Genomic DNA, 16,822 nt, shown 5'->3' on the forward strand with positions numbered 1-16,822 from the left:
AGAGTTTCCAAGGAGCGCCTGGCAGATTCAAACTGCCGACCCTTTGGTTAGCAGCCGTAACACTTAACCACTATGCCACCAGGGTTTCCAGTAATTGAACTAGGTTTGTATAATTCCAAAACTGTGCCCTTAACTACCACATTATCTCGATTAAAAGTATTTCTTGGATGAGCTGGGAGCACACAGATTCATGGGATACAACAGTATCTAAAAAGAAAACATTCATGCCTGACCTTGCCAGAACAAAGGAATCAGGGATAAAACCTAACTCTCTCCACTCCTTCAGAAAAATTCAAAGCTGGTTGCTTAAGTGAGTCAGGAAGGAAAACTCACCTATCTCCCTCCCTTAGCTTTCTGCATCCATCACATCTTCCTCCCCCACACAAAGAAGGGATTTTAAGTTCCCAAAGCTTCATAAGCCCAAAAGCTTTTCTTCTATTAAACGCTTCCTCTCAGCTACTAGTCATTTTTTGTGGTCTCTTAAAAACAATCAATAGGTGATACCCTATAATGTACACCATACACACCCACACCCCTCTGCAGTAATTTCTTCATAGTCACCAGGATCACACAGTAGGATATGCCTGCCCTTCTCTAGAATCTGCCATGTTACAACCAGGGTAGGAATCCTTGCTGTCAGGGCCTAATTGATTAAACTCTTGGAACCAGAGCCAGCCAGACTAGAGGACTTTCCACAGGGAAATTTCAGATCCTCAATAAATCAGGGTAATCTTGTTTTATGAGGTGATCAGAAAGAAACGGTTTCAGGTTTATAAAATTTTGAAGAAGATCAGATTATGGAAGGGGGTACTACAAAACTCTACATTCTAGATGCTGCCTTATCTCTCAGCACTCTCTCCTTTGTTCATTTTATTCCACTCCATTCATTCATTCAAAAATATGCCAGGAATGCCAAGCTCCTTCTTTTCTCAAAGCCTTCAGATGAGCAGTCCCCTGGCCTGGAAAATTCTTCTCTTACTCATTACCTAACTCCTTGTTATTCTTCAGGCCTCTTCCTCAAAGAAGCTTCTCACCAGCTCTGGCCCCCTGCTATGCGGTTTTTTTTTTTTTTTTTAAATCTTTATTGTGCTTTAAGTGAAAGTTTACAAATTAAGTCAGTCTCTCACGAAAAAAAAAAAAAAATTTTTTTTCTCACACAAAACCTTAAATACGCCTTGCTATATACTCCTAATTGCTCTCCCCCTTTTTTTTTTTTTAATGAAACGGCATACTCCTTCCTTCCACTCTCTCTTTTTGTGTCCATTCTGCCAGCTTCTAACCCCCTCTGCCCCCTCATCTCCCCTCCAGACAGGGGATGCCAACATAGTCTCATGTCTCTACTTGATCCAAGAAGCTCATTCTTCACCAGCATCATTTTCTATCCCATTGTACAGTCCAATCCCTGTCTGAAGAGTCGGCTTTGGGAATGGTTCCTGTCTTGGGCCAACAGAAGGTCTGAGGACCACGACCACCGGGGTCCTTCTAGTATCAGTCAGGCCATTAAGTCTGGTCTTTTTGTAAGAATTTAGGGTCTGCATCCCACTGCTCTCCTGTTCCCTCAGGGGTTCTCTGTTGTGTTCCCCATCATGACAGTCATTGGTTGCAGCCAGGCACCATCTAGTACTTCTGGTCTCAGGCTGATGTAGTCTCTGGTTTATCTCACCCTTTCTGTCTCTTGGGCTCTCAATTACCTTGTGCCTTTGGTGTTCTTCATTCTCCTTTGCTCCAGGTAGGTTAAGACCAATTGATGCATCTTAGATGGCTGTTTGCTAGCATTTAAGACCCCAGACGCCACTCTCCAAAATGGGATGCAGAATGATTTCTTAATAGATTTTATTATGCCAATCGACTTAGATGTCCCCTGAAACCATGGTCCCCAAACCCCTGCCCCTGCTACACCGGCCTTTGAAGCGTTCAGTTTATTCAGGGAACTTCTTTGCTTTTGGTTTAGTCCAGTTGTGCTGACCTCTCCTGTATTATGTATTGTCTTTCCCTTCACCTAAAATAGTTCTCATCCACTATCTAATTAGTGAAAACCCCTCTCCCCTCTCGTAACCATCAAAGAGTATTCTCTGTTTAAACTTTTTTTGAGTTCTTATAATAGTGGTCTTATACAATATTTGTCCTTTTGCAACTGACTAATTTCACTCAGCATAATGCCTTGCAGATTCTTCCACATTATGAAATGACTCATGGTTTCATCATTGTTCTTTATCGATGCGTAGTATTCCATAGTGTGAATATACCATTACTTATTTATCTATTCATCTGTCGATGAGCACCTTGGTTGCTTCCATCTTTTTCTACTGTAAACAGTGCTGCAATGAACATGGGTGTGCATATATCTATTCGTGTCAAGGCTCTTATTTCTCTAGGATATATTCCAAGGAGTGGGATTGCTGGATCGTATGGTAGTTCTACTTCTAGCTTTTTAAGGAAGCACCAAATTGATTTCAAAGTGGTTGTACCATTTCACATTTCCACCAGCAGTGTGTAAGTGTTCTAGACTCTCCACAGCCTCTCCGACATTTATTATTTTGTGTTTTTTAGATTAATGCCAGCCTTGCTGAAGTGAGATGGAATCTCATTGTAGTTTTGATTTGTATTTCTCTAATGGCTAACGATCGTGAGCATTTCCTCATGTATCTGTTAGCCACCTGAGTGCCTTCTTTAGTGAAGTGCCTGTTCATATCTTTTGTCCATTTTTTAATTGGGTTGTTTGTCTTTTTGTAGTTGAGTTTTTCCAGTATCATATACATTTTAGAGATCAGGCACTGATTGGAAATGTCACAGCTAAAAACTTTTTCCCAGTCTAGGTAATCTTTTTACTCTTCTGGTGAAGTCTTTGGATGAGCATAGGTGTTTGATTTTTAGGAGCTCCCAGTTGCCTCATTTCTCTTCTGCATTGCTGGTAATGTTTTGTATACTGTTTATGCCATGTATTAGGGCTCCTACTACATGTTTGGTTTTATACTCTTTGTAGCACTCATCACAACTATGGGCTCCATGATGTGGGGCTGTGTATCTTCTCCACCGTCCAAGCACCTACAAGTGGCTAACCCAGAGGAGGGCTCTATCAGTGTTTGAGGGATGAATAAACCGGTAGGTGCCCAAAGGGAAGACAACCACCTTTCAGAGGATGGGGTAAGACCATTCAAAGGTTGAACCATCAGGTCATTACAAGTTTGCTTGAAGTTAGGTTGATGATGGAATTCTCATCACTTCTTCCTCCAATACATCCTTGACAATGTTCAAAGCACAGGAAAAGTAATGGGGTCTTCTAAGGAGCCTGGGCATTTCTGACAATTTATATGGCAAAATATCTAAGAACTATAACATATGATCAAAAATGAAGCACCCTCTCTCTGACTCTGGAGGCAGGGAATGAGATTGTGCATGCTGGGAGAACCACACCTCCTGTCTAGAGTCACTACAGAAGTGTCATCTGATGCATTACCACACCATTAGTCAGGAGTTACAGGGCTGATTCTGAGGCCAGGAGCCTACCAGAGGGATACAAATCCCTGTGCCCTCACTTGAGAGACCAGACAGGGCTTGTGGCTCGTCAAACATGCTTCCTTACTGTTCTAATGTACCAGTGTATCGCTTAATGAAAGTTCTTAATTGTAATTCAATTAATTACATACACAGAATCCCCAATTACATTTTCCAATAAGACATTGGCTGTGGTACAGGTCTAAATGCACTTAAACAATTTTAATATATTAAGAACAATTTCCCTTGAATACTAATTACTACCTAATGATAAAATGAAAAGGGGTTGGGGGGGGACTTTTGAGAAAGGAGAGTGAAACATGCAATTCATGTGGAATTTCTCAGCCCACATAGTGCAATTCAAGTACTCATTACTGAAGAAATATGTGTGGACAGGGCACAAGTTTGCCTCCATAAGAACAAAAAAAGCATAGGTTTTTGTTCCAAGTATCACCTACCCTCGGTGCTGACCATGTCCCAAAAGGGCCTGTGGGAAGTGTAAGAGGCTAGAGGGAAAACAGGAATAACAGGGAGGGAAAAGGTAATCACACACATCTCAGACTAGCACGTGTGCTTGTTTTCTCCTGTCTCACACACACATATGAACTCTTGGTAATGGACAATACTTGCTCGTTTCAATAGTTCAAACCTCACAACAGGCCTACAAGGTAGGGATTACCATCCACATTTTACAGATGAGGAAATGAGGCTCGTAGATAAGAAGGACTTGCCCAAGATCACACAGTGGCTAGTTCAGAAGAGGGACTTAAGCCCAAGCTTCTGACTCCAAACATCCTGCTTTCCCCTCTACAATCCACTGCTAACCAGTCCACATTAATCAGGCAGCAAGACGCAGACACACGTTACCATGCATATGCATGCTTACGTTGGGGACATTTCTGTTTTGTTTAAATTCGGTCAGTGTGCAGCAATCAGGGAGCTAGTATCCAATATCTACTTGGAAAAAGCCCTCACCCATGTAGATTTCTTACAGTGAACATCTTCCCATCAAAGCAAAATATATAACTGGCTTTCAGCAGTAAAATCAATTTAAAATATGTACCATGAGCATCACAAGTCATTTCTATTTGTAAGCAGAACTTATTTGAACGATCACATTTTCTTTTGTATTTAAAAACTGCTGTTGTAGTATAATGAAACAGGCTTAAAGCTCTGGGGCTTAAGTCACATGACGGACATAGGTGAGATTGGTGATTCGTAACTGAAGAAGGCGAGTCCTCCAGAAACAGAGTGCACCTGCTAGTCTCCAGCTCTTGCCTGGAGAGGAGGTAAGGGTCCATTACAAATAAGGATCACAAAAGATCCGGAAACACAGTCAGATAAAGTGAACCTTGATTCTCCTTCTACAGCAGTGTTCTCCCCCTTCTTTTTTTCTGTTCAGTGGTGGTAGTGGTAGGGGAAGCCCAAGTACCACACACACACAAAACCCTGTACATAAAGATGTTCACCCAAAGCCCAAACTCTTTTAAAAACCCATTGCATAATTGCCCCTTGGTACCTTGCGAAAGGCCTGGTAACATCAGGGACTTAGGAGGCGCACTCCACTGGGGGAATGGGCCAGGCCCTGCTGCCGGGCACTGGGATGCAAAGGGAATTCAGACCTGATCCCTGCCCTCAGGTGGGAGAGTGGGCAAACCCACCCAGTGGAATCAATGATCAGGGAGGGGTAAAGAAAAGTGCAGAGGGGTACAGAGCAGGGACTCTATCCAAGCCCAGGGAATGGCAGGCAGGTGTCTGGTGAGGCTTCTAGGAGGAGCTGCTTCTTCTCCAGAGTCTTCAAGGGAAACTGATTAGGTGAGTGAGTACCCAGAGATACTCTCCCCTGCCACAGTCCACCTATCTGGGTAACCGCCCACCTACCTCCTGAGAGCTGGGGCCGTTTGCCAGTATAGCCTTCAAGTAAGGACTTCAATAAGCTGCTGAAATAATGGGAGGTCTTAAGCATTCCATGAGTCTCCTTGAAAAGGGAAGAAGATCAAAGAAGATTGAGCTAATGTTTAAAGAACTGAAGTCTCTCTCTACAGTTAACTACTATTAAGAAATAAACCTATTAGGTTCAGCTCTTTCACTAGACTTAATAGGCAGAAGACACGGTTTTCTAGGTTCCCTACTTATTACTGATGTGACCATGAGCAAATGACTTTATGCCTCCAAACTTTAGTTTCTTCTTATCAAACAGGGATGATGACTGCACTGGCTTAACAGGTTGTTACAATAACAGCACTTATATCTCATTTAATTTTCATAAAAAACCTTGTAAAATAAATACAACCATCTCCATTTATAGAGAAAACTGAGGCTCAGAGAGTTTGTATGATTTGTCCAACATCAGAGGCTTCAAGTGGTACACTCAAGGTCTGTCTGATTCTAAAAACTGTGCTTTAAGCACTACTGAGTAATCAGAGGAAAGATGCAGTGTCTTTATGGGGTACACTCTGTTGGTACTCCATACCAAGCATGTACTGGTCCTGATGATGGGCATTCCAGGATTTCCCTCTGTTAAAGCTGTGGGAAGAATAAGTTGGTTCACGCTACACTTTTCTTCTAAGGACCTGGATGGCCATATGATTGGTGGGTAAGAGAAAAGATCACTGGCAACATTTGGCAGAAAAAGAGAACTGAGGCTCAGATTGGTGCCAGGATGTATCTAGAAGCTTGGACAAGAATGGAAATCTTCCTAACGTTACATCCTTCCCATAATGTACTTGTGCTTCCTTCTGGTCTGATTCCAGCTTCTGGCAGACAGTTGGCTGAAGGAGATTATCAGACAAGAATCCAAACTGGAAAGCTCAAGGAGTTTGGCTTGTCTTTTTCTTATTTAGGCCAGGATCCAAGCACAAATGTTAGCTCTCAGTCCCCAGGCAGAAATTCTTGTCATAACAGCTTCCTTTGCAAGCTTCTCTCTCATAGTGTATAATAAGGACAATTGTCATCATTCTTTGCACTGAAAATTCAGGGTGTTTTATCAACAATCTGAGTGGGCTTTGGAAACAGATATCAGAATTCTGACTCTTCTAGCTGGCTAACTTTGGGCAAACTGTAACCTTTCTGCAAAATGAGAATAATAACTACCTTGTAGGGTGGTTGTGAGGATTTGTTTTCTTTACGTTGAGGTATAATCCATACTGAAGGCTGTGGTCTTTGATCTTCATCAGTAAGTGTTTCAAGTCCTCTTCACTGTCAGCAAGCAAGGTTGTGTCATTTGCATGTCACAGGCTGTTACTGAGTCTTCCTCTAATCCTGATGCCATGTTCTTCTTCATACAGTCCAATTTCCCGGATTATTTGCTCAGCATACAGATTAAGTAAGTATGGTAAAAGGAAACAACTGGACCAATAAGCAACATCATGATAAATGGAGAAAACATTAAAGTCAAGGATTTCATTTTATTTGGATCCACCATCAATGCCATAGAAGTGGCAGTCAAGAAATCAAATGCCATATTGCACTGGACAAATCTCCTGCAAAAGACCTTTTTTTCTCCTTTTTAAATTGTGCTTTAAGTGAAAGTTTATAATTCAAGTCAGTTTCTCAAACAAAAACTTATACACACATTGTTACATGACCCTAGTTGCTCTCCCTACAACGTGACAGCACACTCCTTCTTTCAACCCTGTATTTCTCAAGTCCATTCAACCAGCTCCTGTCTCCTTCTGCCTTCTCATCTTGCCTTCAGACAGGAGCTTCCCACATAGCTAAGAAGCACACTCCTCACCAGTATCATTTTATGTCTTAACAGTCCTGTCTAATCTTTGTCTGAAGAGTCAGCTTCGGGCATGGTTTTAGTTTTGGACTAACAGAGGTCCCTCCAGTCTCTGTCAGACCATTAAGTCTGGTCTGCCAAAGACCTTTTTAAAGGGTTAAAAAGCAAAGATGTCACACCTTAAGGACTAAGGTGTGCCTGACCCAAGCCATGGTATTTTCAACTGGGTCATATGCATGTGAAATCTGAATAAGGAAAAAGGAAGACCAAAGAAAAATTGATGCATTTCAATTATGACACTGGTGAAGAATACTAAATATACCATGGACTGCCAGAAGAACGAACAAGTCTGTCTTGGAAAAAGTACAACTAGGATGCTCCTTAGAAATGAGGACAGTGAGACTTCATCTCACGTATCTTGAACATGTTATCAGGAAGGACCAGTTCTTGGAGAAGGATATCATGTTTGGTAAAGTAGAGGGTCAGTGAAAAAGAAGAAGACCCTCAATGAGATGGACTGACACAGTGGCTACAGCAGTGGGCTCAAACATAGCAACAACTGTAAGGATGGCGCAAAACCATGCAGCTTCTTGTTCTGTTGTATGTTGGGTTGCTGTAAGTTGAAACTGACTTGACGGCACCTACCAACAACAAGATGGTGGTCGTGAAATTTACAAGAAAGAGCATGTGCAGAATATCTAGCACAATGCCTTCTAAAAGTAGGCCCTGAATAAACAGCTTAAGGAAAAACTTTTAAAAGGAAACAAAACCAAAAAACCAACAACTCATAAAACATCCTTTAACGTGGTTGATATAAACATGCTCCAGGACTCCTTGGAAGAAAAACCGAAAGGGTTATATTTACTCTTATGGCAAATAGTCTTCTCAAATGGTTTTACTTACAAGGTACACATTCCTTCTGAGACACCAAAGCACTCCACATATTTGCTGGAAAGAATTCTGGTTCTAAATTCTGTGGTCTTGTGACAGCCTCACAGACTTGCCCCTGCACCCCTCCCTCCCAACATGCACCTCCTTTAGGATTCTAAAAGTTTCATAATTCCAGACTTCCACACCTGTGCCCTGTCTGCTTAATTAGCCACAGCATGCTGCTTTTTCATTATTAATTAATTAGTTAACATTTACTGAGTGCTTATTATGTGCCAGGCGCTGTTCTAAGAGTTTTATAAATATTAATACATCAAATTCTCCTATCAATCTTATGAGGGCAAACAGACCACCCAAGAGAAGTTAAGCAAATTGTCCAAAGTCACACAGCTAGTTAGTGTTGGGGCCGGAACATGAATCCTGGTAGTCTAGCTAAGCCACACATTCTCTTACATACTACGTGACACATGCTCATAATTAAGTTCACTTCTAAACTGGCTTTAAGGATACCAGGCACGTCAATCGAACATACCAAAAAAAAAAAAAAAAGTGGAAAAAAAAATCTGGTTGAAATATTTTTCTTTGTCTCAAACCAATTATCAGAGAGCAACATTTTCTTCTCAGTTAGAATTTTTACTTAAAAAAAAAAAAAAGAAAGAAAAAAACCAAAAGCCCCAAACCACTTTTTCTATAAAAAGAATACACTGTTTTTATAATTTTCTTCCATTTTACAGAGACTAGTTATAATCTTCATATTCCACTGATTTCAAACCAGTAACTGCCTTGCACCCTTTGCAAATGCTGATAAGGGCTTCTTTCATTCACACAGTGATTCTGACTCAGAGTGCAGAAACTGGAAGTATCTTAAGGATCCTTTAAGATAGGGATGCTAAGGCTCACAGAGGTCACACAATTTCATTAAGACCACACTCATGCTTTGAAGTGGAATGAGAACTACTGCAGTCTAGATTTCAAAGCTTTATACACCACGCTTGCAGGTTCTCTTTCCTAGTACAGTGAAGTTGGGCCTCATATCTTAAAAAAAACCAATCTGAAATCACAGTGGATGCATACAATGGAGTACTGCAGTAGTTAAGAAGAAAGGTGAATCTATATGTGGAACAATCTCTAAGCTATATTGTTAAAGTGATAAAAAATATGCAGAACACTGTCAATTGTCTGCTATCACTTGTGTTTTTAAAAAGGGGAGAATACACGTGTGCATGTACACACACACATAGATGTATGTGTATAGATATGTATATATACAGATATACACAGAGTATGTTTGTATATGCATAGATGATCTCTGGAAAGATACTGAAGAAGCTGGGAACTATGGTCTCTGAAAGGGTAATTAGGGGACAGAAGAAGGGAGGCTTTGTTATAGACACCTTTGTTACCTGAAAAGAAAATCTGTTTTATCATGGGTGTTACTTGAGATATCCCTGGGTGGTGCAAATGTGTGTGGCTGTTAACCAAAAGGTTGGTGGTTCAAGTTCACACAGAGGCACCTCAGAAGAAAGGCCTGGTGATCTACTTTGGAAAAATCAGCCAGTGAAAACTCTACGGAGGCTTATGTGCAACCAAACACCTCATGAGATTTCGCTCTGGTTTGGAGGTTTAGAGTCATGGTTTCATGGAACATCCCAGTTAATTGGCCTGATAACGTGTTTAGTGCTTCTGTTCCACCTCTTAGTTCATTACTTGAGTGTCTGGGGTCTTAAAAGCTTGCAAATGGCCATCCAAGACACAACAATTGGTCTCTATTCACCTGGAACAACAGAAGAAGGAGGGTCAGGAATAGGAAGAGAAAATGGAATGTGTGGCTAACTGTCTCCAAGAATAACTGCCTCCTTTGCCATGAGACCAGAAGAACTGGATGTTTCTCGGCTACCATTACTGAACATTTTGATCAAAGATTCTATAGAAGGCAAAACACAGAACAGAATTTCAAATTCTCATGGGCGCTAGGCTTTTTGGAGCTATGGAGGACCTGAAACTACTGCCCAGATTTAATCTTTAAACCTTAAACCAACAATATCCCCTGAAGTCATCTTAAAACCAAAGAACAGTTTAGCTTACTAGTAACAAAGTTCTGCCTTAAGCATTATGCTCTTTTAAGAATTATCTATACGGGATCAAACTGACACCAGCAATTTGAAAGATTAGATAGGAACCTTAAAGGGCCGTGAGTTTATGTTAATGAGGAAGGAACAACTCAGAAAAGGAGGGTGAGAGTGGTTGTACAACTCAATGTAATCAATGTCACTAGATTGTACATGTAGAAACTGTTAGACTGGTGTATGGTTTTGCTGTGTATAGTCTCAACAACAGCAGCACAATAAACAAAATAATAGGAAAACAAACTCCATGGAGCACAGTTCTACTACTCTGACACACACAGGGTCACAATGAAATGGAATATGAGTTGGAATTGACTTGATGGTAACTCATGGTGTTCTGTGGAAGTGTTAATTATAAAAAAAAAATTTACCAAGATGCTGATAAACAATATTTTATCTTATTTGTACAAAGGAGTCATCATTTTAAAACAGAATCCACTACAAGGTTCTTATATGAGTTCCCCTAATAAGTTTAAGATGAGAGTCTTCAACGAATGAAGAAAAAGCTGGAAGGAAGGAAAAAAAGGAGAGAGGGAGAATGGTCTTAACCGTTTGTATCAGGTAAAAAATTCTAGATAAGCAAGTTACAAAAGAGTATGTTTGTATAATTTTTCCTTTGATATGTCATGATATTTTGGTTTTTTTACGGCACTAAAAACGGTTTGAGACTTCAAGTGTCTCAAGGATTGCCACACTAAGAGATACTGTATTTTCACTATATAATCTTTATGTGAATTTGGCCTTATTGCTTATTTGAATTTTCTTCTTAGAAAGTCACGTATGCTCATTTAGAAACTAGAAAGTACACATAAAGTATAGAGTCATGAAAAGAATTACCCAGAATCTTGCCAACCAGAGACAAACACTATTAGCATTTTGGCATGTTCCTTCCAATTTTCTTCTATGCTTTTTTTTGTTTTGTTTTTACATAGTTGGGATTATTCTATATGTTATTTTGTATTCTTGACCTTGTTTACCTTAACAAAGCACCAAAATTATTTCCCCCTCTTATGAAATTCTTCATGAACCTAACTTTTAATGGCTGAATAACAGTCCATATCTATTAAGATAATTTTTCTTCTTTAATCTGTTACTGTGGCAAATTGACTGGGTTTGTCTAATGTTAAACCAAGCTAGCATTCCTAGAATAAACCCAAATTGGTAATGATATATTATTATTTTTTAATATATTGCTGGATTCAGTTTGTTAGTATTTTGTTTAGAATTTTTGCATCTACGTGCAAAGTAAGATTGGTCTGAAAAATTTCTGTCTTGTATAGTCCTTGTTTAAGAATTTCTGATGGCACAGTAATTAAGCGCTCAGCCACTAACCGAAAGGTTGGTGGTTTGAACCCACCAGCTGCTCCATGAGAGAAAGATGTGGCAGTCTTCTATAAAGATTACAGCCTTGGGAACCCTATGGGCCAGTCCTACTCTGTCCTGTATGGTCACTATGAGTTAGAAGTGACTCGATGGCAAATGTGGTTTTGGCTTTATGGTCCTTGTTAGGCTTTGGTAATAAGATTATGTTGTTGTTAAGTGTCGGTGAGTTGGTTCTGACTCATAGTGGCCCTGTGTACAAAAGAATGAAACACTGTCTGGTCCCGTGCCATCCTTACAATCATTGTTATGCTTGAGCCCATTGTTGCAGCCACTGTGTAAATCCATCTCGTTAAGGTTATGACAGTCTCTTAAATACTTACACAAATATTCAAGTTTTCTATTTCTTCTTGTGTTTATTTTGGTAAGCTGCCCTTTTCTAGACATGTGTCCTTTTCACTACATTTAAAAAATTTTTGGTAAAGAATTTTTCATAAAATTTATCATTATCTGTTTAACAATTATGGGATCTATACGGATGCCTCCGTTTCACTCTAGTTACTATTTGTGTTTACTGGTATTTGTTTCTCTTCCTGTTTTTCATATACCCATTTTATCAGAGATTTATCAATTTTATTAATCTTTTCAAAGAATAAGACTTTGCAGTTGATGTCTCTGAATTTCTATTTCATTAATTTCTGCTCTTATTTACTCCTTCCTTCCTTCTATCCTCTTTAGATTTCTTTTTCTGTTTCTTTTCTAATTTCTTCAGCCAAATACTTAGGCAATTACTTTTTAGTCTTTCTTCTTTTGTAATATATACATTTTAAGGCTGTAAAATTTCCTCTAAATTCTGCTTTAGCTATATCCCACAATTTTTTTTTAATAGACTTAATTTTTTAGAGAAGCTTTAGCTTTACAGAAAAACTGTAGATAGTACACAGTGTTCTCATAGTACACCCCCTTTACCCTGCACATTATTTCTCCTATTACCACCTGGCATTCCTGAGACACCTATGCTGCAATTAATGAACCAGTATTGATACATTACTATTAACTAAAGTTCATATTTTACATTAGGATTTACTTTGGATCCTACGACTTTTAATATGCAGAATTTTCATTATTTTCTGTCCAAAATATTTTAATTTCCATTATGATTTCTTCTTTAAATCACAGGTTTAGAGGCTTAATTCTCAATTTCCAAACATATACAAATTTTCTAATTGTCCTTTTCTTGATTCTAGTCTCATTTCACTGTCATGAGAGAAGATATCCTCTATGATTTCAATCCTTTGATATTGAAGACTTAGTTTATTGCTTAGGATACGGTCAATATTGGTAAATGTTCACGTGTGACAGAAATGTGTGTTCTGCAGTGAAAGAGTAAAATATTCTCTGTACATGTCCATTAGATTAAGTTTAACTGTGCTCTATGTTCTTAATGATTTAAAAATGTATTTGTTCTATCCATTGCTGAAACTTAAAATCTCCCTCCATGATTAGAGATTTATATATTTATCTTAGTAACTTTCAACTTTTGCTTTATATATTTTGAGCCTACGTCATTTTATTTGTAACAACTTATGCTGAATTGTTAAATCTTTCTAGTAAATTGAACCTTTAGTCATTACGAAACGATTTTTAATCTCTAATTTTTTTTGGCCTCCTGTTAATATAGCTATACCAGACTTATTATAGTTAGTATTTGCAAAGAATATCTTCATTCTTGTACTTCAAACTTTCAATATCTTTATGTTTTCAGATATTTCTTACAAGTACCAAAAAAAAAAAAAAAACCAAACAAAACCCAAATCCGTTGCCGCCAATTCCGACTCACAGCAACCCTACAGAACAGAGTACAACTGCCCCATGGGGGTGTACATGAGAACGCTCTGTACTTTCTACACAGTTCTGTAAACCTAAAGCGTTTCTAAAAAATAAAGTCTATTAAAAAAAATTGTAGGACATAGCTAAATGAGCGCCTGGTGGATTTGAACTACCAACCTTTTGGTGAGCAGTCATAGCTCTTAACTATTACACGACCAGGGTTTCCTTCTTACAAGCAGCATATTTAAAAAAAAAAAATTTTTTTTTTGACCATCTCTCTTATTTTTTAAACTAAAACATTTAATTTAATTACTGATATATTTGAGTTTAAATCTACCATCTTACCACATGCTTCTATTTGCCCTCCTCTTAGGTTTTCTTAAACCCTGTTCTTCATTCTCTCTCCCCTAAGACTTCAACAGCTCGACTCACCTTTTAGCTACCTCTGCCAAACAGCCAAAAGATATCAGGACAAAAATGGTTCTAGCTGTCGATCTCACCTCTTAGTTCAAATCTTCTCCAAATATAGGCCATTCATTTCTTTCTACCTTGTGTTCTGTGAAGATTTTTATTACCTTCAGTGGTAGACTTTGTTCAAATTACTTAGTCTGCCATTATCAGAAGGTAAAGTCCTGAGTTACACAGGGAGGTACCATACGTTATTTGACTACTCATCCAATGTTGGATATTATAAATTATACTGTGAGAACTATCATTATAAATGAATCTTTGTTGCATTTTAGTTCTTTTCTCCTTAAGACAGATCCTCAAAAGCAGAAATGCTGGGTAAAACATTTTTAGGTTTCTTGACACTCTAGCAACATTATACTAGTTTACACTATAGTTGGCAGTGTTTGAGTACGCATCTTTCCCTGTATTTTCTCCAGCAATGAGGGCTCTTCAAAATATCTGGTTGATTTGATAGGTGAGAAGTATCACACTGTTGCTTTAAAATGTTTGTATCTTAGATTGCTGACTGGAACAAACATTTTTACAAATGTTTACTACTTATTTAAATTTTATAGACCATTTGAGAGTCAGTGATTTTTATTTCTATGTTTTTTTTTTTTTACAAGACACTTATAACTACTTATAGACTATGGGGGTACCAACCTTCTGCCTCTGAGAATTTGTTGCTAAATGCCAAGAGAACTTTTTACCTTTCTGGTGATTTTTGTGCACGTCTCTCCAAGGAGGCTGTCAGGGGCACAGGTCAGCGAGGAGCAGCCTGTTCTTGTTTAAAGGGTCAGTGGAATAACTAAAGATCTACCATTTATTCACTCATTCAAATTTTATTTACTGAGCTCCTGCAATACCTGGTCTGGAGCAGGTGATCAGTGAGTGTCTGCTGAACTAATAAATGGCACCTTGCTAGGGCTCCGGAACACTGTTTAGAATTCTGCCTTCACAGACCTGACAAGCTAGTCTGGGGAGACTGACATCAAATAACAATAAAGAAAAAGAATTAATTATAAGAAGATATACATGCAATAAAAAAGTTGTATACTGAAAGAATATAATGGCGGGGGCGGGGGAACCAAATGAGGAATCAATGGATCAGGTTTAGGTGATGGGAGGCAGAGATCATGGGTGGCCTCTTTGAAGATGTGATATTTCAACTGAGATAAGGATAAGAAGGAGTTAACCAGAGTCGGGGAAAGAATGTCTCACAGGACACAAGGACACAAGCATAAAAGCCCTGAAGCAGGAACGACTATCAGGGGTCTCCTGTCATAATCACAATTTTCATATAGAGAAGAAGGATGGCAAAATTCACACCTTGGAAACTGTAAAAAACAGCATGTAAGAAATTTAACTGAAGTTTTAAAAAAGTTCTCAACACAGCACTAAAAACTACTACTTTGTCTCCTGCTAAAAATATGCAAATAGTTATAATTTTCTTAAACTCTGAAGCCTCTTGATGTCTAAACAGTGATACTGAGAGGCAAGCTACTTAATACACAAAATGGCCTTTGTCTCAGAAAAGCCCTTATACTCCCAAGCTGTTTTCAGGGCTGCTCCTAACTTAAGAAGGTAGAATTTAACAGAAAAACGTTAATTACTGAGTGTGAAACAGGATGTAGACTCTTTACCAAGAGCATGAAATTAATCATTTGAGATATACTTTTGGTACAAAGGCTAAGGTCTGCCTTGGGAAAAAAAATCCTTTCAAATCTGCCTAGGCCAGCCAGACCAGTGAGAGTACCCAAACAAATAACTTGTAAGCATATTTGCAATGGACAAAGCAGGCACGGAGTGAGGAGGCCAACGTACTGTTCTCGCGGACCAGGCAGAACTCCCATGTGCTCTGGCTTTCCAAGGTGCTCTCCAGGTCCACAGCGATGTTGGGCTCACTCTGCTTCTCTAGGCGGTACTGAGGGCCTGGAAGATCAAAGGGGCAGGAGGAGGGGAGGAAGTCTGAAACAGTGAATTTAACATTAAAAAAAAATACCGCATACTGGTGAAAAGTGAATAAAGCATTAGGAAAATGCTGAAGTCTCTCCTGAGCCTTTCCAAAAAGGGTCTAACTATTTGAAATGGAAGAATTTGGGGTTTTTCACAAGGTTTCACACGTGTCTGTTCTAGTATCAGGTGTATTTTCACTCAGTTCTGTCCAAAACAAGGTCAGGGCCAAATGGTTTTTGAGTAAGACTGGCCTGGAGTCACAAGCTTGTCTACACAGTTTCTCAGATGTGAGCAGACAGCCTACCCTCTCTAAATCGGTTTCCTAATACGTAATGTGGGAATAGGTGTATCTTGAAGGATAGTCGTGAAGATTAGAGGTGATAGAGGAAAAATGCTTACTTAGAAGTACCTGCCTCATAGGAGGTACTCCTAAAAAGGTACTTATTATTAATAATTACTATATAATAATGAATAATCAATTATAATCAAGAACAAGGTATGTTTAGAACTCTAGTAACATAACCCACAAACTTAAAGAAAAAGTGAGGTTAAAAAAAATAAACCTCAGATTTCTGGGTTATGGCGACAGAGGACAGCGGCTGCTGATTCACTTTTTTGCAGAAATGTTTACAAAAACACAAGACACAGGTTCAATAATATAGGAAACAAGAGACTAGCTACCCTGCATTACACACGATTAAGATTTGACAGATCTCAATAAAAACACTGGGGCGTTCAATACATTTATTCATGTGTTTCTTTGTAAACCCACATGACAATCTTTTTTTTTTTTTTTTTTAATTGTGCTTTAGGTGAAAGTTTATAGCTCAAGCCAATTTCTCATACAAAAATTTATACACACATTTTTATGTGACCCTGGGTGCAATCCCTTGACAGCACACTTTCCCTTTCCACCCCGTGCTTCCCGTGTCCACTCAACCAGCTCCTCTCCCTTTCTGCCTTCTCATCCTGACTCTGGACAGGAGCTGCCCATTTAGTCTCGTTTATCTATTTGAACTAAGAAGCACACCCT

General features: G+C 38.9%; 1 protein-coding gene across 10 annotated transcripts in view; it reads right to left on the reverse strand.

The window, feature by feature from the left end:
* MAPKAP1 (MAPK associated protein 1) overlaps positions 1–16,822 on the reverse strand; it is a 270,520-nt gene that overhangs the window by 48,342 nt on the left and 205,356 nt on the right. For 8 of the 10 annotated variants that reach the window (XM_049895368.1, XM_049895372.1, XM_049895370.1 and 5 more), the window contains exon 8: positions 15,658–15,765. The exons of the other annotated variants lie outside the window; for them this stretch is intronic. In XM_049895368.1, the coding sequence (XP_049751325.1) occupies positions 15,658–15,765 (108 nt within the window). The remainder of the gene's footprint in view (positions 1–15,657; positions 15,766–16,822) is intronic. 10 annotated transcript variants of the gene reach the window in all.

The sequence above is a fragment of the Elephas maximus genome, chromosome 9 (genome assembly GCF_024166365.1).
Source record: "Elephas maximus indicus isolate mEleMax1 chromosome 9, mEleMax1 primary haplotype, whole genome shotgun sequence".
Taxonomy (NCBI): Eukaryota; Metazoa; Chordata; class Mammalia; order Proboscidea; family Elephantidae; genus Elephas; species Elephas maximus.